This window comes from Rousettus aegyptiacus, unplaced genomic scaffold (genome assembly GCF_014176215.1).
Source record: "Rousettus aegyptiacus isolate mRouAeg1 unplaced genomic scaffold, mRouAeg1.p scaffold_m13_p_2, whole genome shotgun sequence".
NCBI classification, from domain to species: Eukaryota; Metazoa; Chordata; class Mammalia; order Chiroptera; family Pteropodidae; genus Rousettus; species Rousettus aegyptiacus.
This window is the reverse complement of record NW_023416295.1, coordinates 170,278,240-170,306,127: the sequence shown is the minus strand read 5'-3', so window position 1 is coordinate 170,306,127 and position 27,888 is coordinate 170,278,240. Positions and strand designations below refer to the sequence as shown.

Sequence of the window (27,888 nt, the reverse complement as noted above, 5' to 3'; positions counted from 1 at the left end):
CCACGCAAAGAATGTTACGTAGCGCCAGAGGCTCTTCTCCCCACCCCCACCTTACGTTCTAGTTCAGGCGGCAACAGAACTCTACGCCTCATCCGTACTTTGTTTTTCTTCCACCGACCGCAAAGTGCGTCCACTTCCGCAACCGACGTAAAATGCTTCCAAGAATACCCACAGTACTCCGCGAAGCCCTCGGGCTATACCGACACGCTATTTACGTATCGCCTCCGACGTACGTAGCGTTAAGCTGGAGCAGTCTCGGTGCCGGCCGCCATTTTGTGCAGTCGCCGGGAAGGAAGGAGACGCCTGAACCGCGGCATCGCCGGGTTTGAGCGTAGCCAAACCTACCCACTAACTTTATAACCCCGATTCTCTGTGTTTTGCTCCCGTCTCCGACGAGAGAGGCGGCGACGGTGGCGTCTGCGACGGGAGACAGCGCGTCGGAGCGAGAGAGCGCCGCGCCTGCCGCCGCCCCAACAGCGGAGGCGCCGCCGCCATCGGTCGTCACCAGACCGGAGCCGCAGGCCCTCCCGAGCGCGGCCATCCGTGCCCCGCTCCCAGATCTTTACCCATTTGGGACCATGCGCGGAGGCGGCTTTGGGGACCGGGACCGGGATCGTGACCGTGGAGGGTAAGGGGGGTGGAGGAGAGGAAAGGCCTGGGTGTGCGTGGGGGGTGGGGCGGTCGCTTCCTGAGCAGACCGCAGCCTGCGGTCTAGCGGGAGACGTTGAGCGGCCTGCAGGCTTGAAAGCAACGCTCCCGACCCCGGGAGGCGAGACGACCCGGGACATAATAGCGATTGTGGGCTCGGGCCTCTAGGTGGGCTTGGGCCTGGAGATCACTGATGACCTGGCGGAGGCGGGGGATGGTACTTTGGCGACGCCCCAATTTCTTGCGGACTGCCGTCGTAGCGGGGTGCGGGAGGGGCGGCTGGGCGGTCGCAGTCCCCAGCCCGGCCGATTTAGGCAAGTCATTTGATCGCTCCTGGCCTCATCCTCCTTCTGTGTAACACAGATGTTCATGTTGAGAAGAGAATGAGGTCTCCGAGTTCAGCCTAGGAAAACCTTAATGTGAAATGGCTTCCCTTATGTTATCTATCGCCACAGATGACTGTTAATGGAACTGGAAACCTGGTTTGAAACTAGAGACGGACTTCTAGTTTTAAAGAAATCTTTACAGCCCATTTAGTCGTATTTACATAATTTGAAGGACACACGTTGGCATATAAAGCAATGAATTGCCATCTAAATAACCGTGTTTAGTTAGGAAGGGAGTGTTTTTACTTTGGTCATTACCGTAGTTTTTCCCTCCATGTTTCGGTCTGGTTTTCTGTAATTGGACTGGAACAATAACTTCTCGGCCTAGCTAGAAAATTTTTGATGTAGTTAGGGCAGTTACAGAGTTGGAAGTTAACAGGATTAGAGCTGAAGCCCTCCCAGATACTGAAATTCAAATCTTAACGTCAGTTAATTGTTTAAGAGGTAGACACATGTTGATCTATTACTTTTTTTGTAGTGAAAGTCATATCTTGGATGGAAAGTAACGGGACGCTCCTTAACGTATATGTGACGTTGGTCAATATTTTAAACCTTTGTGAGCCTATTTTCTAATCTAAAGATGGGGATAATAATTGCCTCTACATTGTTCTTGGGGATTGTCTCTTTGTTAGTAGTTCTGTTAATATTTGCTCCTTTTTGTCTTTTGTTCAAATACACGTATCAGATTTTCTAGTCACAAGCACCTCAGTTATCACTTAATTTACAAAATAAAGATTGTTTTGATTTATGCTTTGTTGGGAAGGAAAATAATTGACTTTAGTGTTAAGTTTAGAGGAACGGGAGTGAAATGTTTACTTAGTGTTTCAAAATATAGCTAAATTTGGAAGTGAATTTCAGTACAACAGCTTAGGAAAAAAAGAACTTAACATTACTAGTAAAGTTGAAAATCACCGAGTAATAAATACCTCTCTTGAGCTTTATACCCTGGATTCTAAGGCCTACAAAAACTCTTGCAGACGGGCCCCAGTTGTCCTGTACAAAGTTGTTTATACCAGCATCATTCATGACAGTGTTGGAAACAGCTCAAATGTTTGGATTAACTCTAGGTATTCATACAGTAGAATAAGAAAAGAAGCTTGTATCAACATAGATGACTCACAATATTGAGTAAAGCAAGTTGTGTTAGGGTAATGCATATAAGGATACATACAAATATGACAAGACTAAAAAGCAAAAGGCATGGGAGTGGTTAAAATTTGAGATAATTTTGGTGGGGATTGGTTATAAACTTGAAATAGGCACATAGAGGCTACCAAGGTATTGGTAATATTCTGTTTCTTTCCTATGGATATTTTACTTACTATTTAATCGAATTGTAAATATGCTTTAATAATAAAAATTTGAAAAGAGAAAAGTGGATTACTGTCCCATACTTGATCTCATATTGACTTTTTAGTATCAGATGACATTTTTAAAAAACAAAATGATAACTCTTTAATAAGGTCTGCCTTGACTCTGCCTTTACTATGAAATTTCCTTTGTTTTCAGTTGCTGTTCAGTCCTTAACTGAATGTTAAAGAGCTGAAATTGATTATTCAAAAAGGGAATGAGTGAGATAAGTGTACATGTACTGTCCAAAAATGTGCAGTTTATTTAAACTAGCATGATATTGCATGTTAATATATAAATCTTCAAAGCTGCCTTTATTGTAAAGCCAAATTAAACTTTGTATTCAAAAACATTGAATGAGCAGCACAGTATGCCAGGGATGAGGATACATCTTTAAACGGTGGTACAAATGTGCTAAAAATGCTGCAAGAGTAAAAGGCTGTCTTGAATATTGAAGTCAGCATATTTATAAAGAACCCTATGTTTCAAGTTATATGTTAGTGTAAGATAGTATGTCTTGGATAATTAGCCAAGGCAATAAGGAAAAAAGAAAAATAAGTTTTTAAGGGTAACTTTGAATCAACTTTAAAAGGAACCGTATTTGGCAAAGTTCTATTTTCTAGGTCCTTAGTTTAAGGTCTGTAGCATTGGAATGCAGCAGCAGCTTTGAAATGGCACCTTTTAGGGACCACATAAATTGATATAAACTAGACCGACAATCTGAACATTGGTCTTTCGCCATTTTTATTTTCTCTGCAAGACTGTTTATAGAAACTTTGCTTTTTTATTATTTAAAATTCCGATAGTTGCTTCATTTACAAGTGGCAGGGTTGGGGGGGAGTCTATCAAGATGGTCTTTGGTGGGTTCAGTATTGAACTTTGGACCTGAGGCTGTATCGCAGATATGAATATTTTATCTTTGATGTATGTATCCCTGTGCAGTATGCTTTTCCTGTAGTATAAATAGTATTGGAATCAACCCAGTTTTCTTATTGAATGTAAATACTCGAGAAAATCTGCCATCAATCTTTGTATTTAGAGAAACTACTAGCTGAGTCTTTAAGCCAGAGTTTTAACAATGGTTTGAATTCCAGGAAATTAAGGCTCTTTAAAATAGTACAGCTACTGCCTGTCAATTATAAAGTGGCACCATCTGCAAGATGTTATGAGTGGGTTAGAGTGGAAGGGGATGTTCAGTATAGTGTTTTCAGGAGAAAGCAATGGGCTGAAAACATGCTATGCACTATTGGTATACCAAACAATGCCCCCTACTTTAATAGGTTGAAATACAGAAATGAAGGTTATCTTAGGTATTAGGTTTCTTCTAGAAAAGAACGTTTCCAAGTTCTGCTAGTGACCATATTTGTATTCCAACTAGATTTGTCTGATGTGAAAATTAGATAAAGCAAAAAGATCGGTTTTAAGTAATCTGAGTTTTAAAACATTAAATAAGACTTCATTATTTAACCGGTTTCTTTGGTAAATTTATAATAGTACTGTTTGCCTGAGAACATAAAGATCATAAAGTAAAGGTGGAAATGAAGAGGAAGGAAAGGTCATAAATCTTTGTTTTGGCTATATTTATTAGCATAAACTGAAGGTGAAGACTAGCCTATCAGTTTTTTGGAGGTCCTAATAGTTTTCCTTAGCAGATTAGCAGACAGAAGGAGTGCTCGTCACAGAAGCTGTTCAGGTATGAGGAGATTCGCTGAATGTATCTTACCCTTAATTTAAGCTTAAACTAATGTCCTCCCTTACCTACTTCTCTGAATATTACACAAGAGGAGTAGAGCCTTCAGTTTCATTCACTTCAGTATCTCAGCCACTTAAAACAGTACTTGGCACCTTATCGATACTCAGTAACAATTTTGAGTTCTAAGTCTTAGTTCTGAGTGCTTACCACACCATAAACTGTTTTAAGCACTTTACACATACTTCATCTTTATAGCAACTTCTGAAATAGGCGTCAGTATTATTTCTGCATAAGAAATTGAGGGCCAGGGAAGTGAAATTATTTGCTCAAAGTGGCAGAATCAAAATTCAAACCTCTTCGGATTCCAGAGTTTAATTGTAATTCCCATGATACTTTTCTCTAAGTATAGTGAATTTTAACTTTTCACCTACTGCAGTCATACCTGTAGCAATATTGTTGAATAGTAAAGAAAGTTGTACGAACTTCTCCGTATCCTCATATAAGAGTAACAAATGCTCTCTTTAAAGGGGCTGGTAGTATCCTAAGAGTCCCATCTTTTTGCATGTTTTCATGGCACCTCAGTTATAATGCTTTAAAACTAATAAACTAAAACTTTAATTTCTAGATTCGGAGCAAGAGGTGGTGGTGGCCTTCCTCCGAAGAAATTCGGTAATCCTGGGGAGCGTTTGCGGAAAAAGAAGTGGGATTTGAGTGAGCTTCCCAAGTTTGAGAAGAATTTCTATGTGGAACATCCAGAAGTGGCACGGCTGACCCCAGTAAGTTTTGGGGGGGGGGTATTATTCATCTGGCCTTTTTAATTTCACAATAATAAACCACGTAGACATATTAGCCAGAATTTACACATATACCGCTGTAGCTGTTGTATGTATTCTAGTACAGTGGTTCTCTTTAGCTGCTTATTAAGACTGCTAGTACTCATAAGAGGAACTAGCTTAAATATGGACCTAATGTGTTGATTGCTTGGTTCTCATTTGTTGGTTATGCTTTGAACCAATTTATTATAAATGATATTAACTACATGAGATCATGTTTTGTTTTGTTTTTTTATCTCTGAAGTTAAATTTTAAATATTAGCATTGTGTACTTTATCTTTTTAATCTCATGATTCCTTTGGTCTCTACTTATTATGGTTACTTGTACAGAAGTATCATGGAAAGAGCACTTTGTTCCAAGTTCTATATTTTATCTGTTTTCCATGTGAAAAGTGGAACTCTTATCAGCCTGTTTCATTGACTTACAAAGTTGGGGTGATCCGCACACATTTTCCATTTTAATTTCGAATTACATGACAATGGTTCAGGTGGATTGGAACATAGTTTTGCATGTTTAGAGTAACTTGTTTCCTGATCTGTCTTACTTTTCCTCCATAGTATGAGGTTGATGAACTACGTCGTAAGAAGGAGATAACAGTGAGAGGGGGAGATGTTTGTCCTAAACCCGTGTTTGCCTTCCATCATGCTAACTTCCCACGTGAGTGTTCACCAGTCCAGAATCTTAATTGTTAATTTGGGTCGAGAGGTAAACATGAGTAATAGATCATTTAAAGGTTTCAGCCCATATGCAGGGTTTTGTTGAAAACCTTAGTAGAATGTCTTTCGCGAAGATAACGATTTATATTGCGTAAATTTTTAAAAACCTGCTCAAGGCTAGAAGTAAATACCATATTGTTGCATGCTTATCTGTTACCTGATTTAGAACCCTTTTTTTTTTAGTTTCATATTCCCCTAGGGGGTTTCGCCTCTACCTTTTAGAAAACACAAGAGTGGAATGGTTTTTTAGCTGGATGTAGTTTGAATTTGGCAAACAGTGAGTGACTGCCATGTGTCAATGCCCTGTTAGATACTTAAGGGCAGTGCTCCTCAAGTTTTTGAGGGGAAAGGTAGATGGCCATGGCAGCATCTTTCTGAAAGGAAGTAGTCAGCAGGTCAGAGATTTAGTAACTAAAGAGAAAAACACTTCTCTTGGAGAGAGGTAAAGCTGAGTAAATTTTTCCTTCAATAAGCTTAAACAGTTTTATTAAATTCTTTTTGGCTGTATTCTTAGTTTTACTTAAAAGGAGTAACATCTGTCCTATTACAGAGTATGTAATGGACGTATTGATGGATCAGCATTTCACAGAACCAACTCCAATTCAGTGCCAGGGATTTCCGTTGGCTCTTAGTGGCCGGGATATGGTGGGCATTGCTCAGACTGGCTCTGGGAAGACACTGGCGGTATGTACCAGCATGGAAAGATTTTTATCATTGGGGTAACTTATTTTGCTATTCAAATTCTCTCATATATTCTCAATTCTTCATAAAATTTGAATTCAGATAGCATAGGTAATAGTTCACTTTTTTAGCTATGTGAAATATGTGGCAGCATTTCGTGTTTAAATTTACATTGCACATGTGTAACAGTTGTGAGTACTGTTGTAATTTTCTTAGTTATGCATTATCGATTACTGCAATAATTTAGAGCTTTTAAAGTAGTGGCTTTGTTTTCTTATAAGACTCGTCTCTTTTCCTCTCAGTATTTGCTGCCTGCAATTGTTCATATTAACCACCAGCCATACTTGGAAAGGGGAGATGGTCCAATCGTAAGTGTGTTTTAGTTTGCTTATAATTCTAAGAAAAACTGCAATTTTATGATTATTGTGTTTTAGGCACTGTACTGAACATGTGTTCTCAGATTTCATTCTCAGCGCCATCCTCCATATCTAGAAGTATGTTATTTTCATCTTACTGATAAATTTTGGGCAGCAGTATTAAGTTACTTGTCCAAGGTCAGATAGCTATGAAATAGCTGAGCTTGAATTTTAGTCTTACTCTTAACCACTACACATACTACCTTCAAACACAGGCATTAATTCAAGTGCAGTTCTTAATTGCTCAGTGATTTTGTGAGGGATACAAAAGAGATATGAAATGAAGTTCTCGCCGTGTTATTTTAAGTCAGGTTTGGGATGTGTATTCTTTGTGATTAAGTGATACTTCATCAATGTTAATAGGGCAGTATGATTTTCTTTGATTATTTTCACTTGTGCTATTATGCAATTTGAATAGCAGCCTTTAAACATTTGGAAAGTATATTTTTATTTTTTTAATTGAGCATGCACTTGCTGTATTTATAAAGATGTACGTTATTACACTTATGTCCCAGTATTTACAAAAAGAAATAATGTGTTACTTTGCATCATATAATACGTAAGGTGTTCCATACAGCTGAGTTAGCTTATCGTTAGGTATTATCTAATGGATCAGTACTTAGAGCAAGAGTCATTGTTGACAGTGTAGATAACCTATTTCAAACTGTCTTAATTTTATAGTACTTTGACCAACTACTTATTAGATTGCATGTCTTTGTTTTTACCTAATGTGACTGGCTAGAGCTTAAACTAGAAGTCAGAAAAGTGCCGGCTCTACTGTCATTCCTCTGTTTCTTAACCACTGTTTAATCCATGGTTTTGTTGCAGGGGTATTTTGAAGCCACTTGTTCACTTTGCAAGTTGTTTAGTTAAAACCAGGCAATACAATCTATAAATTACTTAAATAGCATACATACACAGTAATGAATTCTGTTTGAAAAGTAAACCATCGTTCTACATACTAAATACTCTTATATCTCTGCCTTCCCAACCTCCCACCCTATTACATACTTTGAAAGTACCAAGTCAGACAACAGAAAAAGAATTAGATGACCTTTGGTGTTTTTTTAACGTAGGATGTGTGTCTCAAGTGTATGTTGGTTTGTTCCAGTGTCTGGTCCTGGCTCCTACCAGAGAGCTTGCCCAACAAGTACAGCAGGTGGCTGATGACTACGGCAAATGTTCCAGATTGAAGAGTACTTGCATTTATGGAGGTGCTCCTAAAGGTCCCCAGATTCGAGACTTGGAGAGAGGTAATTTTTTTTTTTAATTCGGCATATAAGAATTATTAGTTTATCTCATTTTGCCAGTTTTCTTTGAATGAAATTAAAGAGAAAAATAGTGGGTTCCTATGGGGAAAATTGGCATTTTAGCAGTTTAAAATGTCTCAGGTATGGTTGAAATACTATTTTGGAGAAGCTCAATGTGGTTAGAGACTTAATACTTTGTGAAGATTTGATTATTTTACATAAATGCTTCTTAACATTGTGCTTCTCCAAGTACTGTGTTAAAATTTAGCTAGTCCGCAGCATTGAATATACTAGTAGAGCTAGTGCTTCTCAGTTTGCTGAGGCTTGGACGGGGGTAAAGAATTCTTAGTTGCTAGATCTTCGGTTTTGTTTTACAGGTGTTGAGATCTGTATAGCTACTCCTGGGCGCCTGATAGATTTCTTGGAGTCGGGAAAGACAAATCTTCGCCGATGTACTTACCTTGTACTGGATGAGGCTGACAGAATGCTTGATATGGGTTTCGAACCCCAGATTCGTAAAATTGTTGACCAAATCAGGGTGTGTAAAGCTGGTAATGCGCTGTTTATGTCCTTTGCCTATTGCTGTTCTTTAGCCTAAAAAAGTAAGCCTTTCTTTCTTTATAGCCTGATAGGCAGACACTGATGTGGAGTGCAACCTGGCCAAAAGAAGTAAGACAGCTTGCAGAGGACTTCCTTCGTGATTACACCCAGATCAATGTAGGCAACCTGGAGTTGAGTGCCAACCACAACATCCTCCAGATTGTGGATGTCTGCATGGAAAGTGAAAAAGACCACAAGTATGAGAGATTTCACTATTTTGATAATGCTGATAAACTTTTCCTAATAATCCTCCAAAATTAAAGAAACTAATATTTTGTTGGAGGCCTGAAAATACTAAAGGCATTGCTAGGTTTCCAACAGTTCATCCTTCATATCACTTATCAGAACCTTTTGGTTAAAGGCAAGGACTCTGGATCCTTGGATTTGAATCCCAGCTCTGATAATTAATGTTAAAAGTATTATAGCTGTAGGGGTCGATATTGCAGGCATAGCTTCTGCGTAAAGTATAGGGGGGTCCCTGGATGACTGTAATGTCACTTGTCTTCAGATTGATCCAACTCATGGAGGAAATAATGGCTGAAAAGGAAAATAAAACAATAATATTCGTAGAGACGAAGAGACGCTGTGATGACCTCACTCGAAGGATGCGCAGAGATGGGTGAGTGCAGCTCTGAGGTAATTGATTGGCCTCAGGTTTTATAGTTAGGAGTTTCGAAATTGGTATTGTGAATGTTGTATATTAATAATGCTTAACATACACTTTGTTCTTTAAATGGACACAGTCATCTACCTATATAGTCTGACAGACTTCATAATTGTATATGGTTGCACTTCTTTTTAAAGCTCAATTTCCCTCCCCCTTTTTTTTAAGATTTCTAAAATGTTGGTCACTTTTATTCTGACAGTTGGCCAGCTATGTGTATCCATGGAGACAAGAGTCAACCAGAGAGAGATTGGGTACTTAATGGTGAGTTTAAAACTAAGCATTCTTCATACTCTGTTTTAGGGATTGACATATTTTCTGTAAAAGGGCCAGGTAGTAAACATTTTGGCTTTGCAAACTCCAGCATGGTTTGTGTCACAACTGTTCGATTTTGTGCTGTCATAGCAAAAAATTGACCATAGAGAATATGTAAAGAAACATCCTGGCTATGTTCCAACAAGACTTTATTAGAAAAAAATAGGCATTATGCCAGATTTGACCTGCAGGCAAGTTCGCATAGCTCTCCTTTAGTTCACCGACTTTGGGGGGGCATTTCGGGCATATCTTCACTGTCCTTTAAGGTCACCGATGCTGGCTCTTCACACATTTTCACAACCTAAACCACCCTTTTATGTAATACGTTCGTGTCTTTATAAGTATGTGTTCACCAGCCCAGAAGCTTCCCAAACCCCATACTTTGGAGATTTCTATGGAGACTTCATCACATAGGCATGACTGATCATTGACTCCGTCTCCAGCCCCTCTTCCTTTCTCGGAGGTTGAGCGAGTGGGACTGAAAGTTCCAAGCTTCTAATCATGGCTCTTTTTTTCTTTTTTGGTACTTAGTCCCCATCAAGGATCCCATTAAGTGTCGCCTCATCAGAACAAAACACTCTATCACCCAGGAAATCTCAGTGATTTAGGAACTCTGTCAGGAACCTGGGTCAAAGACTAAATATTAGAATAAAAGGTTCTCATAGCATCTCTATTTACAAGGGTTTTAAGAGCTCAGAGTCCGCTTTCTGGGGCAGAAACCAACATATCTTTTTTCCTGTTATTTCACAGGGGAAAGTGGTTTCTCCTTTTGTTCTGCATCTTTTAAACTTGTGCCCCCCACTATTTTCTTTTTCATTTGGGAGATAACTTTAATGTCATAATTTAAGGGGGGAAATTTCTAGATTGTATAATTTTGTTAGAAATCGCCACTCCGCCATTTGCAATGACAGAGGGAGACCTAGAGGTTATTATGCTGAGTGAAATAAGAAATATAAATACCATATGATTTCACTTATAAGCAGAATCTAAGGAACAAAGAACAAACTAATCAAAAACAGACTCACAAATATGGAGGACAGTCTGGTGACGGCCAGAGGGGAGAGGGGTTGGGGGCCTGGGAGAAAGGGATGAAGGGTTAAAGAAGTACAGGTTAATAGTCGATAGATGGCCATGGGTTTGGGGAGCATGGCATGGGGAATGCAGTCACCAGTAATGGCTAGATAGAGAGATAGAGGAGAGAAAGGGAAAGTGGGGGGAATCGTTTTATAAAACTAAAGTTTCTAGCCAATGTACTGTATACTTGAAACTAATAATAAAACACTAAAACAGATTTGCCATGCTGTTTTAATGGTATTTCATTCTTAGAAGTAAATGTCTATTGCTCCTCTGACCCTTCTGCTAAAGGAGAGTGTAATAAAGATTTTCAAAAGAATTACTGTTTTCCTTAAATTTAAAAGATCTCAGCATGTTCTGGCACCATTACTTGAAATTTTGCCATGGTAGGGTAAAAAGGCCAGATAGCTAGGAATGTTTATTGGGCCATTTTTAAAGACATATCACTTAGCCTTGAGTGTATAGCTAGGTTTTCATAGCGTCATTCTTGTTTTGCAGAGTTCCGTTCTGGAAAGGCTCCCATCCTCATTGCCACAGACGTAGCCTCCCGTGGGCTAGGTTTGTATAGATAGGTGTCTCTGTCAATGGTATATGTATCTTTTGGTTTAAAGATTTGTTTGTCGTTTCACATTAGAGTTGTACATACGTGTGTTTAAATACTTAGAAGAGAAGAATACAAAGCGTGATTTTTCCCTCCCACAATTTTTTTAAAACTTGGTGTTTTAGGGGGGAGGCGGGTGTTGTTTTATTTTCGTTTTTTCTTTTGTTTTCAAAGTCTCTTCCTATTCCTAACAAACAGGCTTTGGTCTGCAGCAAGGCCTAGGCATGACTGTTCAAACAGTTAGAGGGAGAGGAGACATTCAGTTAACAGCTCAACTTCCTGGTTTTATTCTATTACCTGGCTGGATAGAAATGAGCCTGATCGAACTTAGCTGTTAGAAACTAATTTTTTCAGTTATTCTTTTCTTTATACCAGTTTGTCTGTGCTAGCTATATACGGAGGTCCAATTCTGTGAATGCTAACATAATACTATATTCTCAGGATTCAATAAGTCTTTTTAAACACGGTATCGTTCAGCAATTAAATCTGCATTGCCCGATTTTACTGAAGTAATATTATCGTGGACACTCGGTCATCCTCGACTCCCACCCATACTCATATCAACGTTATGCTGTCTTTCAATTTAAGAAGTTAATTTGAGGCTGGTGGTTTCTGGTTTTTGGCCCGTTACGATTTAAGATACATAGAGACATTTTGTTGTACTTTAGTCTATTCTTAGCTTAAACAGGGGTAACTTAAAACTTTTATATTAAAAGATATTTCTGTCACGAAGATACCTTTAAATTATCGACAGGTATTTAATTTCTTGCCCAGTAAGGTGAGAAGCACCATATTCCCTTACAATGTTCCATGTAAAGAGAAAAGTATTCAAACTGGAATACAAAAGTAACGAAGACTTTTTATACATTGCACCCATCATTCCCTCCTTCAGAGGTGGTGACCTGCAGCCATGACTGAAAATTGTCTCTGCCCTCTGAGGTCATGTCTGGATCTGTGCGGTTAGAACTTGGGCCTGTTGGGAGAAGAGGCTGAGGCCTGAAAGCAGCTTACATAAAAGCTTTCAGTGATGGTGGTTTTTAAACAGGCTTGCTATGTGCTGGTAGCTTCTTTGTGCATCTTGCCTAGACAATTAAAAATATTTGTTCCATGTCCCCCTGCATTTCTAAACCAAATCAATTGGCTACCATTAGAATAACTTAGACTCTTCATCCCACCCCCCACTCATCCAAGTGAGGGGAGACGGAAGGTACCTGAGTCTGTTTCTTGTTACTCAACATCAGTGCTTGTTTTGGGCCCCTTTGTTTGCTGCCTTGTAAAAATCAAAAGGAGGGGGAAAACCCACCAAAATGGCAGAATGCTGACCAAGGTCCTACAAGATCCTGGAAAGTGAAGGCTTCTACCTCATAGACAGGGGTGCGATTTTCAGCTGAGTCACCAGGCCTTTTTTCACTTCCTGTCGAGCGATGGCCTCTTAAATGTTCCCTTCAGGTAAGTTCTTTGATTCCCATAATGTTATACTAGTCATCCTCAGGCGCCCACTATTTATTATTCCCTTTCCACTGGGATATTTTTGATTTTTCCTTTTTTTGTTTAAACTACACACTGTTAAGCTAAAAGTATTGAATTTATTTTGTTTTGTTTTTTAACAGAAGCTTTGATATCAGCTGCAGATCACTCGGTACATGGCCGAGGCAAATCTTCATTGGCCCGAAGCAGCTCTAGATGAGCCTATTGGCTAGTCTCAGTCCCTCCCAATTAGTGATTGGAGACTGAGGCCATGTCATAGGGCTTGTCAGACAGAAAGTTGTTATCCTAGGCAGCTGGCCAAAATATTAACTTTTCAATTTCTCACCCTGCTACAGCATCTTCTCTAAAGGCAGCAAGATAATATTGTGGCCGTGCACAAATAACATCAGGGCAGGCTTGACTGGAGAAAATCAAATTCTGCGCTTGCTCTTACGTGTCCTCAGCCAGCTCTGTGTACACACACAGGACACCTTGCTAGTATGAAGAACTTGCACCATGTCTGCCCCCTATTGAATCCCTCCAGAAATACTCCCAAGTATTATCTGAACCATTGACTTCAGTCCCCCGTGCTTTCTGCTAGGAAAGCACGCGTCTGGGCATCCAGTGCAGTAATTCAGCCTGCTCTGCTACCCGTCGTCATACACGATGGGACTTGACTAAGGAGCATTTTCCCAGCTCTGAAGAAGTGGTCATGGAGCATAATTTCCCATCCCCCACCTCACACCCATCCTGCCCCGTACATTTTTGTTTTTCCCTTGTTTCATCAACGACCTTGGCCGGAGACTCACGCTGCCCCCTGTGATGACTGCCTTCTCGTCTTTCTGGTGTGATTTCAGGACTTTAGGGGTCAGTAAAGACTGAGGAGCCTTTATTGTAATAAGAAACAGACATAATGCCCCTTTCTTCACAGGCCCTTTAACAATAGCTGAATTTTTTTTTTTTTTTTTTTTTAATCATCACCCCTTCCCCTGAAATTAATCCAGTCTGGGCAATAGATGCAGTCTGACCCTTTGGATGTAACTTACATTTTTTTATTAATTATTTTTTTCTACAATCACCCCAATTATCCTTGGGGGGAGGCGTTGGAGGACCTGAAATTTTTACCCGAACCCAGGTTCTCCGGCGCTTGGCAACCAAATGGGGCTACAGAGAAGCATCTAAGCCAGTTCACAGAGCGAGCGTGTGTGGGGACTTCTCACTGCCACGGACCCTTGATGCATGCTCCCCGCGCTCCAGTGGTCCCGTGTCAGAAGGCGGAGTTTTCGAAAGGAGGCCGCCAAATATAAAAGGCAGAGAGACGGGATCGGCTGCAGCGGTTTCCCACAGGAGGAGGGAGTGTGCATCGGTCTGGTAACAAACAGAGAATGTTTCTTAATTACTTCTATCACAAAAATCTGTGTTTTATCTAGGATATTTTCTGAATATTCTTTGTAAAATGCAGATTTTTTTTTCCACAAAACATTAGGAGTCTTTGTTATAGTCTTAAATTTGTTTGTTTAAGTAGGTAAAAATAAACATTTAGCTGAAAGCATTACACTAACATTTACATACTTTAAGCATTAGGAGGTTATTCAACCCAATTCCCAGCAGTGGACAGAACATTAAACTTGTGTCTCAAGGTTTCATGGTTTTTCCCACACTCTTTGGCTATTTAATTCCCAGGTTACGTAGACAATCGATAATTGAAGCAAGTACTGAGTTAAAATAACCTTGAGTTGAGCAAAAAACCTCATTTGGCAGAGCTGGGCTTGGTAGTACAGTGAAATTTTAGTGTAATGTGCTCTCGTGGTAATTGAAAGGGGTATGTTAATTTGGTTATTTCTGTGAAGGAAACTAGATGTGTACTTGGGCTCTGATCAGTTTTTAAAATATAAGAGCAAAATTAAATATTTCGATTAAGTCTCCTGTAAAATGTCGTAATAAAGTATATGAAGTTTCTTTTTCATTTTGCTCTGTGACTGGTTTAAAGGTAAGTTTGTTACATTACTGGTAGATTTTGCCAGGCTTCTCCCAACAGAGTAGAAGTGATTTGGCCTTGTAACTTAACGGTACTACTGTCTTTTACATTCCAGTTTCAAAAAGGATAGAGCTGGAATTTGGTATAACTCCTGTCAGTATATTGGTTAAAATAAAGAAGAGGCAGGAGTTTGGATGGTCAAATGGGATTCCCTTAGGATTTTAAGCTGATAAAGATGCCACTTTCTATGCATGTCCCAAAAATCATGAATCCTCTTTTACTCTGTTGGGATGAGTCTTTTTTTGTTCCTGTTCAGAGTGGTTACTAACTTAATCTTCTCTCCTCTTGCTGTCATCTGCATTCGTGCTTCCTACCTGTTGTTGGCATGTCCTTTACCTTCTCTTTCCCTGCCACGTCAACCTACACACTGACTCATCTTTGGCTTTGAAGATGTGGAAGATGTCAAGTTTGTGATCAACTATGACTATCCAAACAGCTCAGAGGATTATGTGCACCGCATTGGCCGAACGGCCCGTAGTACCAACAAGGGCACTGCCTACACCTTCTTCACCCCGGGAAACCTAAAGCAAGCCAGAGAGTTGATCAAAGTGCTGGAAGAAGCTAATCAGGCTATTAATCCAAAACTGATGCAGCTGGTGGACCACAGAGGAGGCGGCGGAGGAGGGGGTAAGGGTAAGTCCTGGAGTTTTCCAGGTCCTACCAAGGTATCACTTTGTATTCATTGTGCCTTGTTTGTTTTTTTAATTCTGTGAAGGCTTTAAGTATGTTGCTTAAATAACTAAAGACAGTGTTTAGTAGTTTTCAGAATATCTTCTGAATAAGACGGTGAAATTGGAGGCCTGTCATGATTGTCCTTTTGCAGCACATTTCTGTAGATAATATAAAATTGACCCTTTATATTTTGAAGTACATAGTGCATGTTCAAAATTAAGCTGAATTATGGTTGCTTTCAGTACCCAATTTCACACCATTTTAGGGTAGAACGGGCATAGCTGTTGGATCTGAAAATTAGTTGAATATTCTAGGATCTAGGCCTCCTTCCAGTTTGGTATTATTTTTCTTCCCAACTAATTGCATGTTTAAGTTCTATATCAGAATTACCTGAGAGGTTTTTAAATGCAGGGTTTTTGTTTTTTCTTGAATGGGTTTAGAATTGAGCTAAGAACTTGAACTTCTTTCCTAAAACTTGTGAGATGATTCTGATGCAGTTAATTAGGTCCACAAAGCAACATTTAAAAACGACTGTACTCGGAGAGGATCCCTTTATTGTGGTTTGAGCTTAGTCGTTAGTATTTTTTTTCCCAAACCTATGGTAGGTCACCTAAATAAACCTCTTTACCATTAATTCTGCATTTTTAAAATTTAGTAATCCTCAAGTAAACAAAAATCCTAAACGAGAGAGAAGTTGCATATTCTTAATATTTATCATTCTTTTTGAATATGTCCTATTAAAGATTCAAATTATAATTTGAAAGCTGGCGTAGCTAAAGATCGAGGAAGAATGTTGAACGCTTTTGTACCTAGTAGAATATGTTTGGATCGTGTGTCTGGCATTAAAAATTTCTTGTATCCTCCCATCAGGAGGTCGTTCTCGATACCGGACCACTTCTTCAGCCAACAATCCCAACCTCATGTATCAGGATGAGTGTGACCGGAGGCTTCGAGGAGTCAAGGATGGCGGCCGGAGAGACTCTGCAAGCTATCGGGATCGTAGTGAAACCGATAGAGCTGGTTATGCTAATGGCAGTGGCTATGGAAGTCCAAATTCTGCCTTTGGAGCACAAGCTGGTCAATACACCTATGGTCAAGGCACCTATGGGGCAGCTGCTTATGGCACCAGTGGCTATACGGCCCAAGAATATGGCGCTGGCACTTACGGGGCTAGTAGCACCACCTCAACTGGGAGAAGTTCACAGAGCTCTAGCCAGCAGTTTAGTGGGATAGGCCGATCTGGGCAGCAGCCACAGCCACTGATGTCACAACAGTTTGCACAGCCTCCGGGAGCTACCAATATGATAGGTTACATGGGGCAGACTGCCTACCAGTACCCCCCTCCCCCTCCTCCCCCTCCTCCTTCACGTAAATGAAACCACTCAAGTGGTAGTGACTTGTGCAGACTTACTGCATTTAAAGGAACGCTGTCTTTCCCTTTTTTTTCTCTTCCCCTCTTCTTTCTTTTTTTTTTTTTTTTTTTATTTTTCTCCCCCAGCCATTGTGGTTCGTCTTTCTTGCGGATAGTTAGAATTCACTGCCAGGTTTCTTCTGCCCGCCAAATTGATCCCAGTCAGTAGTATCAGATTTTGTAAAGATATATATGGCTGACTGGAAGCGATTCCCCCCCGCCCCCCAACTTATTGCATGTGGAGGATATTTGAGCTATTTTTCATCTTAAAAGAAAAAGCAAGGTATTAGGCCCTTTTGTGGGAGCCCTTTTTTGTTCTGAGTTGGGGGTGGGTAGGGGAGGGTAGAGGGTTGAATCTGCAGAAGAAGATGGCATCCGTGCTTTAAATTGCTCTCATTACTGAGTAAGAGAACCGAGAGGGAGCTCCCAGTACATTTTCCATAATGCTTTTTTAATGTTTCTCAAGCTGGAAAAGGGTTCCTCAGACTCGATGAGTTTTTGAGACAGTGCTTTGCCATTGTCATTTTGGTTGATTGCTTGTTAAAGTGCATTCAACAGTTTTTAAGAAGTTCCTAATTGGTTTTGTCTCCTTTACACTCTGCCTTTCCCCTTCCCAATTACTGAAAATTAACCATTTTAGTGTCAGGTTAGAAATTGAATGGCTGAGTCCAAGTTTAAGTGTATCTTTTAAATTAAAAACCCAAGTGTTTATTGAAATGGTTAACGTAGCATGTCAGCATCTGGGTGGAAGCTGCCTCCCCCCTGCCCCCTCCATAAACAGGGACCATCTGTGAAATTCATTTTCCAGCCAGACAGCTGCTGTGGGCAGAATGAATATAAATATAAATGCTCACTGGAAACGTTATTAACCAGTTAAGTATGTATTTCACCTACAGTGTGAAAACCACCTTTTATTCTAAACAGTATACTCAATGGGCAGATTTTCTTTTTAAACTTAGTAGAGCTAGAATAAAAGCAGCTCTTTGCAAGCTCCTCATCCCTTTTGGCCAGGTTACCTTGAATAAAGAATTTCAAGGGTTTATTGAGAGAAGTTTATTCATGCTTCGTAACAGCTTTTGGATGCGAATCTCCCTCAGCGTCCATTTGCACTCAGTTTTGCAGGTAGGTAGTGCTTAAGAAAAGTTATACAGAGGACTAAGGTGTAAGTCCTTTTATTTTTCCTCCATCTAAAGGTAGGTGAGTCCATCCGCTTTGTAGTGATAACTGTTTTACCAAGGCTTCTTGGAACAGGTAGGCCTGGAAAGAATCTCCTGCTCTTGTGTTTACTGTAAGAGGAAGATCAGACAGTCCCAGAAACCTCTTCCGTATCTAACGTGAGACTCTAGTACTGTCATCGGTATTACTTATTCACAATGTACAGAAAGGGGGAAAGAAGGCTCCACAGCGTTCTTTGGCTAAGGCCTGAGAGTGCTTATTGGTTTGTAAGATACAGATATCTAAATACTTGAGGTTTTTGTTTTCCTTTTTAAATCCTTCGGGGAGAGAGAAGGGGTTGTTTCTGGGGGGTTCTGAAAGTTGATTGAATATGCAACACAGGTAGGTTGTCAGCATAAGCTGAAATACATGCATGTAAGAACTTTGACACCTTCCCCCCCGCCCCACTTTCTTCCTTAACTTTTTTTACTCCCCTTATAGAAGTTTTGGCCAAGGGAGGATAGTAGGCACAGGAAAGACGTGGCAAAATTGATCTGTGCTTTTTCAAACCAAAGTATCCGCCGCCCCCCCCCCCCAAAAAAAAATTGTCTAAGCACTAATCAGTCCATTGTAGACATCTCTACACCAAAATTCTGGGGTTTTTTTATTACTATTATTTTTATTTTAACAGGTGCCACCAGAGGGGGTGTTCTGCCCTTGCAGGTCTTACAGGCATCCTTTTTGTGGGGAAAAGTCTCTGGGCAAGCAAGCATTTTTTGTTTGTTTGTTTTTTTGGTCTGCTGCTTGCTGCTTTTTTCCACCAGGGGTGTGGTGTAATCAGTCAAAATAACAGCATATTCCAAACTCAGGCTGCTGTGGACTGAACACAGCTAGAATCTAGCAGAGTTTTTCCTACAGCTCTAACTCTTCTGCCTCCCTGTTTGTCACTCAATTCAGGTTCTGCCTTTGCTTCAGAACATGAGCAGAAGAGATCTCATTTGAGGCTAGGTATTGCCATCATGGTTGAGACTCATTTAAAGAAAAGATTTCAGTATTGAGCTATGGGGCGCTTCTCCCCAATCCCTTACAGTTCATGTGTGGACTTCTCTCATCTAAAAGGTTGGTGGCTTTTGCTTGGGATCAGTGCTCTCTATTCATGTCCTTGCTGGTCTCTGAACACATTCCTGTTGCGTTAAGACTTGAAAGATTTGTAGGTGTATGATGTTCAGGCACAGGATGCTAAAAGCTATGTTGCTATTCTTAGTATGTAAATTGTCCTTTTGATACCATCTTGTTTTCTTTTGTAGGTATAAATAAAACACTTGACAATAAGCTTTGAGCTTTTTATTGCTACAAATTCTGACTGGGCCACTGGTAGTCCTCTTATAATTTTTATTTGCTTCAAGACCAAGGTTGGGGATGTTAGAAATCATCTTAGCACCTAAAAATGTGAAAGGGAGGTGGGATTGGTCTTAATGCAAAAATTTGAGTCACAAAGCAACAAGAAAGTTGCCCCTTTTTCATTACCTCTATAAGAGAGAGTGATGAGAAGGTCTTCTAGATAGAATGGTCAGTGCTTTGCTGAAATCCACAAACATTTTTCAGGCTTTAACATTTGGTCTTAGTCATGTATAAGTCACCCAGTAGGATATTTCAAATAGCTTGCTTTGTGTCTGTCCTTAAGCTGCAGAACATCTCTGAGGGCCTTCAAATTGGCATTGGAAGACTTAACTTCTTCCCTTTAAGGACTAAAAGGAAAGATGAAATTAGAATTCACTGCATTGATGAAGGAACTCCTTTTTAACTTCATAAGTTTAATATCTCTAATCCCGTGTTCATGTAGGCATTCCGATGTTAAAGCCAAGGGGGAAACAACATCACAGGTTGACTACAGACTCTGATCCCTGTCTTGGTGATTGACACCATCCCCGACCACCCCTTAGGCCCTTGGCAGTTCCTCAACTCCACTCCCCAGAGATTTGTCCGCGTCCTTTTATACCAGATAATCCGGACAACTGCCCCATAACTAGTTTCTGGCTTTAGCTGCTTTTTCCCTAAATAGCAGCTGATGGATTGGTTTTCAAAACAATTTCTCCAATAACAGCCCTTGGCAGTCAAAACAATGCAAACCCCTTATCCTGCCTGACCTATAAGGCAGACATTGTTTGACCTGAATCTCCTCCAGGTTTGTGTATTTTGAACACTAGCTTTTCTGTCTTATCACACCAAGCTAGTTCTTGCCTCGAGGCCAGTGCATAAGCTGTTCTCGAATGGTTTTCTATATTTTTCCTATTATGTCAACAGCTGTCTTCCTTGTAGTGTTTTCACACTGTACATACGTTATCATATTCGGTATATTTTTTTCATGGCACTGTTTCCTGAAAATATTTGTCTCCCATCAGAATAAGCACAATGAGGGGCTGAGACTTTCCTCCCTCACTTCTAATCCCCTCAAATGTTGAGTGGGTGCGTCTCTGGGCCAGTGCCAGCAACCCTGTTCTCAGCACTTACCTTTGGTCACATACAAGTAGAAGAAGTCACAGTAGAAGATGGTTTGTACCACTCCAGACACCACTGCAATTTGATCATAGAAATTCTCAGTCTGGTACCGCCTGATCCAGTTAGCCAGGTAGAGTGCCCGGTACAGCCCCAGAAAGAACAGGTAATGAGTAGTGATGGTCTCGGCCTCTCCTGTCTTGCTGATCATGAAGAGCTGGGGCAGGATGGCCACTGACTCCAGGTAGATGGAGAAAGTCCAGAGGATCTGAGCCAAAGAGAGAAGTGGCCAGAGGAGGCTGATAAGAAAGGGCTCATCTCGAAGAGAATTACTAAAATGCGTGTACTGGAGAGAATACAAGAAAGTAGATGGTGTTCTTATAATTTTTAGTATTTTATTATTCCACCCCTTTTTTCTGCAAAACCATTTTTTAAAGATTCAAGTATGTTGCTTTTTCCACAACATAGTATGAACATTTCTATAGCACATAATTTTGAATTGTTGCAGAATTTTACTGTATAAACTCACCTTGAGGCCATGGTTTCTCAAAATACAGCCCATAAACATCAGCATCAGGATCTCCCCAGATCCTTATTGCCCAGACCCGCTGAGTTGAGATCTCAGCCTGGTCTCCACAGCCTTAAGTGCTGCTGTGATGCCTGCTTCGTGTGAACATCACATTTAGATGTGCCCATTTTTGAGTGGACCAGTATGGATAGTTGCTAATCTAAACTAATAGTAGGAGTGATAGTCACAGCTGCAGAAGAAAGCAAGCCCAGACCTTAGCAGGGCAGGCTGTTAGGGAGCATGTTTGCCTTTGAGAGTTAGTACTCTGGGTCCCTTACCTCCAGGGGTGTGAAGTTATAGTTTTCTAGGAAGGAGAGGCCAATGACTGGGACCAAAAGAAACTCCAGGCGGAACGTGTCATTCTCACTGTCAAATGTTTTCCGGAATTTCCCATAGATCATGTACACTGTGACATAGGCACAGAGGAGAAAAATCACCTAAAAAGGGAGAGAAACGTGGCAATTGATGAAGTCATTTTCCCTATTTGCTGGGCTTCAAAGCCCCCTGTGTTGGCACCTACTGAACCTAAGGGCTAGTGCTCTGCTTTAACGTGGAAGAGGTGAAATGTGTGTATAATTTCTCTTAGATCCAGGGGCCTAGAACCTGAAGCTAATGACCCTTTGCTAGTAGCTCTGTGCTGCTAATTGGGACTGACAGTGGTACCATGAAGACAAAGGTACCCAGGTGTCTCCTCACTGTAAAGTGTTAGGCAAAAAAAAAAAAAAGCCTGGATTGGTCTTTGTTGGACGATGTAGCAGTGGCATTCCAGGGCACCTTTAAAACCTCAACTTCCTGGATCTGTATCAATGACGTGAGCATTCTTCCACAAGGACTATCCTCCCTTGAATCCTTTGATTATTACACCTTAGAAAAGCTCTTCTTCTAATGCCACTAGCATAAAATGATTTTTTAATCTGATGTGTCAAACCTCTTAGGCCAGAGGTTCTCATATTTGAATGTTCATCAAACTCACATGGATGGCTGCCCCTTCCCTACCCCACAGTTTTCAATTTAGCAGGTCTGAGCGGGCCTGAAGATTTGAATTTTTAGCAAGTTCCTATGTGATGCTGATGTTGCCAATCTGGGACTACACCGGCCTAAAGAACTATTTGTATTTAAAAACTCAGACTAAGTTATTTCCTCGAAGTCTTTCTCACCAGAATGAGCCACACATACTGTGTTACCACAGCCCTGTGTAAAAATATTCACTGCTGCCATGATCACAGTCTGTGAATGTGACAGTCTGTCTCCCCTGTGAGAGGCGAGTCCTGTCCACTTCTGAATCCCTGGGGCCAGCACAAATGCTGGAATGAGTCCATGAAGTGGAGATCACTTCTTCATCTCCGAGAAATGTGGAAACTGACCTCTTTGTGCTTCCTAGACCTCATCTGGCCATGCCATCAGCTGGGTCTGCAGTCCCCGCCAGGACTGCCCAAGCCAGACTCGGGCAGAGAATGAGCTAAGCAGGTGGTATTTGTTACTTGCGTGTTGAACTTCAGTAGACAATGATTTCAGGATCTCAGATTGAAGTTCACACTGAGTTCAACACCAACAGGTAATAGCGGCCTCCCTTCCACTAATCCTAGGAATATGATGCCTGGAATCCCAGAGGGACATCTCTGATACCGAGAGGAGAAATCGCTCTGGTTAACTATCTTCTGGGTATTGGGTACTTCACATATATTACATCATGTCGTCTTCATAATAGCCCTGCAAGAAATGTAGGATTCCTCCCTCGTAGCCTTTCTTCCTTAAAAAAAGGATTCCTATTAGACATTGAACTCACCAAAAACTTCCCAGCCTCCTTTGCAGATAAGGATGGTCAGTGACATGTAGATGGAAGTTACTGGGTAGAGTGTGGAGAAAAGTCTTTAAAAGGGGCATACTTTGTTGGCAGGCACCCTATTGCTTTCTCCCTTTCCCTGTCCTTCCTGCCCACAATATGATGCGATGGTAGGAGCTCTAGCACCCATTTTGTGACCCTGAGGCAACTTTGAGGCTAGATATCACATTCGGGACTAGCTATATGATCTGCAGAGCCTCATATTCAAAAATTAGGAATTTCAAGGTGGCAATAGCAGAGCATTTAGTCAAGCATGGGGCCCTTCGGAACAACTGCACAGGTCATGCACCCGCGAGTCCTGGTCATATTCAAGACAGCAAAGTAGAGAGTTAAAAGGAGCTGCCAGCCCAGACCTGGACTGCCCACACCCAAATTTTGTGATATGAGTAAAGTAAAAATAAACCCTTATCAAAATAACTCAAAATGTTTTAAGTTTCTGTTATCAGTATCCAAACAGTTACATCCCACTTTATTGACTCTAAGGCCTGGGCTCCTTCCACCCAACTATGTTGCCTTAAAGAGCTAGGATGGTTGGCTAAAAGCTCAGAAAACGCTTCACTTCAACTTAACCCAACAATTACTGACCAGGGGCTGGGACATGAGAGCAGAACTGGGAGATGCTCGGTTTCTCCTTCTGTAAAACAGCCATGCTTCGAAGCAACAGCTTCCTGTCACAAAATTAACTCCAGACTTAACCTGAGCATGTGACCCTCACCCGGCCTCTGTCAGCATCTCCGCCACCAGAGCCATGCCTCGCCTGCTGAGCTCCCCCCGCGCTGGCCTTCCTGTCTTGGGGGTCTTTGCAACAACTATTCCTTCTGCTTAGAATGTTCTTCCTCTGCTCCTCACATGGCCGGTTGGTTCCTCGTGTCACTCCTTGGCTTCCATGTCATTTCTACAGAGAAGCCCTTCTTGGTCACATTCCCTGAATAGCTCCCTACTCGTTCTCTATTACAGACTCATTTTTTTTTTTTTTAATTATAATCTGATCTGCATCCCTAGCCCCTAACACAGGCCCAGAACAAAACAAATGCTGGGCAAATCACCCTGTTTCGATGATTTGCATAGCCTATCCCTAACCCTAGCCAGTTCTTCTTGATTGTTTTATCATCTGTCCCCGTGGATTAGAATGTGGGTCCATGAGAACAGGAGCCTCATGCCTTCTTCAGCTACCTGGCTCTCAGTAGGTGTTCAATACATATTTGTCAGATGGATGGTTGAATAAGTTCTTTGAAAGCTCAGAAAACCATGTTTGATTTTTTTTTTTGCTTTTTTTAACCATTATAATAGCTAATCTTGATTAAATATTGAATATGTGACAGTAAAAATATATGTTTATTTACCTTTATGACCTCGTTTAACAAAAATTAGCATCTTCATTTTGCGGAGGAGGAAACAGCCACACAGAGTCCCAAGGCCTCGCCCCAGCCCGGGTCTCGCGACCGCTAAGCTGCAAAGCCACAGCTCACACCAGGTCTCCCCGGCTCCACAGCCTGAGTTCCCAAGCGTACTATCTCCCCGTGTGGTGGTCCTCGGCAGGCACCCTCACCATGGCCGCCCATCCCCCTCACCTTCATGACTGTGTTGTAGATGGAGATGAAGTTGGTGAACAGGTCGAGGTACCTGGTGGTGAAGACGAGAGCGAAAAGAATCTGGCTCTTTCCAGAAATGCCTATGGCCAGAGGGGGACAGGAGACAATGAGACACAGACCCCCCAGGCCCACATGCACTTGAGGACCCTTGAGCGTGAGCTGGAAAGGCCTCCAGAGTGTCTAATTGCCCTTAATGGCGATACCCTGTCTAGCCACTGCAGCTCTCCAAGGGACAGAAAACACCCCTTCCCATTGGATCACTTGGGTCTCTTCCCCTCATTAGGCTGTGATCTGTCTCCCAGTCTCCAGATAAAGACTGAACATTGAGTAGCCAGGGCCGCACGTGTGCCTGCCCCAGTTCTTGCTCTGGAAAGGGTGTCGGGGGCGGTGTGATCGGCCGGGTGCGTTCGAGGCTTCTCTTCGCTCCACCCCCACCCAGGGCTCCACCGACAATCCCCAAAGCTTTGTCTTTTGGAGAACAACTCACTGACTCACCAGGGAGACCAGAGCAGGTAGAGAAGGGACCAGGGGAGCATTCTATTTCATTTTTCTAAATTTTAAAGCTTTAAAAAACCTTTTTTTTCTAGTAATAAATGTTATGTGTTATGACTATTTTCACCCTTTGTAAAACAAAAAGCAGACGATACCTAAAGCCGGAAGTTAGAAAGCGGCTGCCACCTGAATCCCCAAGCCTCCACGTGCACCCTTCCAGACTTCGTTGGCCCATCCGCACACATGACACGCGTGTGCACACATGACACGTGCGGCTACATAGAGGTGACAAAGTCGAGGTCATACTTTCCATGCTATTTCCTCACCTGCTTCGGGCTCTTTTTTTTTTTTTAGCTTTTCATTTTGTAATAATTTTAGATGTAGAGAAGAGCTGTGAAGACAGCGCGGCGGCCCGGGTGCCCCGCCCCTGGCTGCCCCTGGCGTTAACAGCCCGCGGTCACAGCACAGCGGCCGTGACTGATGAATTAGCCTGGGCGCAGCGCTGCCGCCTGAACTCCGGGCTTTGTTCGCGTGTCACCAGTTTTCCCACTGACGCCCTTTTTCCAGTCCAGGAGCCAGCCCAGGAGTCGATGCTCCGCCCAGCCAGCATGCTCCCCAGGCTCCTTCTGGCCACTTCTGCTATGTCACGGAGGAGGTTCCAGGGCGAGGGGAGCCGATGCCCTGCCTCCCTTTCTCTTGTCCCCTCGAGCCTGCACCAGTCTGGAGCCGTCCCCAAACCACGCCCACCCGTGCGCGTGCCCACACCTCTGCATCCAAAGGCCAACCTGTCCTCACTCGCCCGATCTCTCAAGGGCCGGCTGAGCACTCTGTCCGTCCTGAACCCCGTGTGTCCTGAACCACTGTCCACACCGCGGGCCTCTCGCCTCCGCTGGCAGCTCCTGTCCTCCTAGCCACCTAAACCCCTCCTCTCCCTCTGCCCCTTTGCCATCTTGTCCCACGTGCCAGGGACAGCCCTGCTCCAGACTCTCCTCTGAGTTCGGACCTCCGTATCCTTGCCGGGTCAAACCTGAACCCCCTCCTCGTCCTGTCTCCCCTCCTTCATAAATGCCACCTCCATGCCCTCCACGCTCAAGCCAGAAGACCGAGGGCCATCCTGGAGTCTCTCTCCCCTTTGTCCCTCCCCTCCCCATGTCTCAGCTCCACTGCTCCCACCCCAGTGGCCCTCATTCAGCCCAGCCATCCCACCCCAGTGACCCCCAATTGGTCTTCCCCAAGTCCTTCCTTGCTGCCCACCCTGCTCCCGATTCCAATGCTCCCAATGGGCTATTTGTAAAATAAAATTCTGCTGAAAGCTCTTAAGTGGCTCCCAAAGGCCCTTGAAATAAAGACCCACATCCGTACCAGAGGCTCGGGAGGCCCCCCCTCTGCATGGCCCCCCTCTGCACGGCCCCTCCCATCAGCGCTTATCCACTCCCTCCGAGTCTCCCAGGCTGGTGGCCTCCACGCTGCTCTCTCTGCCTCCTCTCCTGGCCCCTCGGCGTCATGCTTCAGGTCCCTTTCTGAGCTCCCTCACTTGCTCCCAGACCTTCCAAGGCTCCCTAATACCAACTCCCTAGCTCGATAGACAAGGCCCTGTCACATTTGAGCCACCCTCCAGCCCACGCTCATCTCCCTCCCCAACCACCCCCAAACCCAGGACATGCCCTGACCTCTGTGACCTCTGGGCTTTTGCACCTTTGGTGCCCTGCATCCAGCACAACCTTCCTGGGTGACACGCCCTGCCCGTCCTCCAGGACCCAGCGCAGAGATGTACCCTCCGTGAAGCCCTCAGGGGGCGGCTCTCTGCCTCCTGGGCCCCCACGAGGAGCCTGTGCTCCCCTCCGTGTCCCCTCGCCCCAGCACAAAGGACACCAGAAGACAACGTGGCCGCAGGAGGCTTGGGAAGCCGCTTAACGCCCTGGGTGTGGTGGCCGCCACCGGTCCAGACCTGAAGCTTCTCCAAACCCCCAGCAGGGAAGTCAGACGACCGGGCACCAAGAGGGACCCCTCCGGCCCTCCCCCCACCCTGGCTTCTGCTCGGCAGGGGCAGCTCCATGCCCACCTGGGCCGGGCTTGGCCTCTCCTGCCACATCACACACAGGCGGGAGAGGGCAGAGGCCCAGCCTCGGGGGATGTCTGCGAGGGGGCAGCAGTGGTGGGAGAAGGCAAGAGAAGACTGAGAGTTGGGGGCCACCGTGTTCCCACCTCCTCCGCCCCCCACCCTGGGCCCGAGGGGGAGGAGAGCAAACAAAGGGCCTAGGGCGCTGCTCTCCTGGAGCCAAGGGGGATGACCGGCAGGAGGAGAGGGTGTCGCCTCCGCCTGGTCCCCCTCCTCTTCCAATTAGCAGTGGCAATCCAGGGGAGGGATAAAGGGGGGTGTGGTTGAAGGCACAAGCCCATCCCCCTCTCCAAAATCTCCAGGGTCCTCCTTCTTTGACTATTGTACCAGTTTGCTTTTTCTTTGGAAGCGGAGCTGTGCAAAAACTGTTTCGGTCACACCCAAGCCGAAGTCCCCACCCTGAAGAGACCATCAGGACGTCTCCCTCAAGCCCTGCAGGCAGGGGACGGGAGGCTGGCCAGCAGAGGCCCAGAGGAGCCCCCCCACCCCCACCCGCTCCGCTCCGGGGTCCCCCACGCCCACCGGGCGCGCCCCTCACCGGTGCAGCACTTGGACCTCCAGATCTTCCCCAGGAGCAAGATCATGGCCAGGAGGTGGCTCAGGTCGCCGAGGATACGGAACACGTTCATGTTCCAGCCCGCGGGCCCTGCGCGCGCGCGCAGGCAACTCCTGGAAACTTTGCGGCGGCCGAGGCGGCTGCCGCGTCCCTGGCCTGCCCGTGGGTCCCGCGCGGCCCTGCGCGCGCCGCCGAGTCCCGCACTCCGCCCGGGGCGCCGCCGCTCTGCCAGCGAGCTCTCGGCCGGGCGG

The 27,888-nt window shown here is 43.5% G+C and overlaps 2 protein-coding genes across 3 annotated transcripts; one reads left to right on the top strand and one right to left on the bottom strand.

Moving 5' to 3' along the window:
• Positions 1–244: 244 nt before the first annotated feature.
• Positions 245–19,303, top strand: DDX17 (DEAD-box helicase 17). Of its 2 annotated transcripts, none has more exons than XM_016161713.2 (13): positions 245–628; positions 4,703–4,853; positions 5,469–5,568; positions 6,178–6,311; positions 6,611–6,676; positions 7,836–7,977; positions 8,352–8,512; positions 8,599–8,771; positions 9,083–9,193; positions 9,441–9,502; positions 11,126–11,185; positions 15,124–15,360; positions 16,276–19,303. In XM_016161713.2, the coding sequence occupies exons 1-13, from the start codon at positions 579–581 to the stop codon at positions 16,779–16,781; spliced, it is 1,953 nt and encodes a 650-aa protein (XP_016017199.1). In that variant the 5' UTR covers positions 245–578; the 3' UTR covers positions 16,782–19,303. The 2 variants fall into 2 exon arrangements, with proteins under 2 accessions (XP_016017199.1, XP_016017198.1); XM_016161712.2 differs by having other exon boundaries at positions 15,124–15,366.
• Positions 19,301–27,888, bottom strand: KDELR3 (KDEL endoplasmic reticulum protein retention receptor 3). Its single transcript, XM_016161714.2, has 5 exons — positions 27,620–27,888; positions 24,450–24,550; positions 21,314–21,472; positions 20,483–20,735; positions 19,301–19,719 (listed from the first exon to the last, which is right to left on the bottom strand). The coding sequence occupies exons 1-5, from the start codon at positions 27,708–27,710 to the stop codon at positions 19,679–19,681; spliced, it is 645 nt and encodes a 214-aa protein (XP_016017200.1). The 5' UTR covers positions 27,711–27,888; the 3' UTR covers positions 19,301–19,678.

What these genes read in the sequence shown, in the direction of transcription:
- DDX17 (XM_016161712.2), top strand. Translation starts at nt 579, where the DNA reads ATGCGCGGAGGCGGCTTTGGGGACCGGGACCGGGATCGTGACCGTGGA. An exon ending in CGAAGGATGCGCAGAGATGG is followed by an intron (nt 9,194 to 9,440) that starts GTGAGTGCAGCT and finishes TTATTCTGACAG; the next exon opens with TTGGCCAGCTATGTGTATCC. An exon ending in GAGAGATTGGGTACTTAATG is followed by an intron (nt 9,503 to 11,125) that starts GTGAGTTTAAAA and finishes CTTGTTTTGCAG; the next exon opens with AGTTCCGTTCTGGAAAGGCT.
- KDELR3 (XM_016161714.2), bottom strand. Translation starts at nt 27,710, where the DNA reads ATGAACGTGTTCCGTATCCTCGGCGACCTGAGCCACCTCCTGGCCATG. An exon ending in TCTACAACACAGTCATGAAG is followed by an intron (nt 21,473 to 24,449) that starts GTGAGGGGGATG and finishes CTCCCTTTTTAG; the next exon opens with GTGATTTTTCTCCTCTGTGC. An exon ending in ATAACTTCACACCCCTGGAG is followed by an intron (nt 20,736 to 21,313) that starts GTAAGGGACCCA and finishes TCTTTGGCTCAG; the next exon opens with ATCCTCTGGACTTTCTCCAT.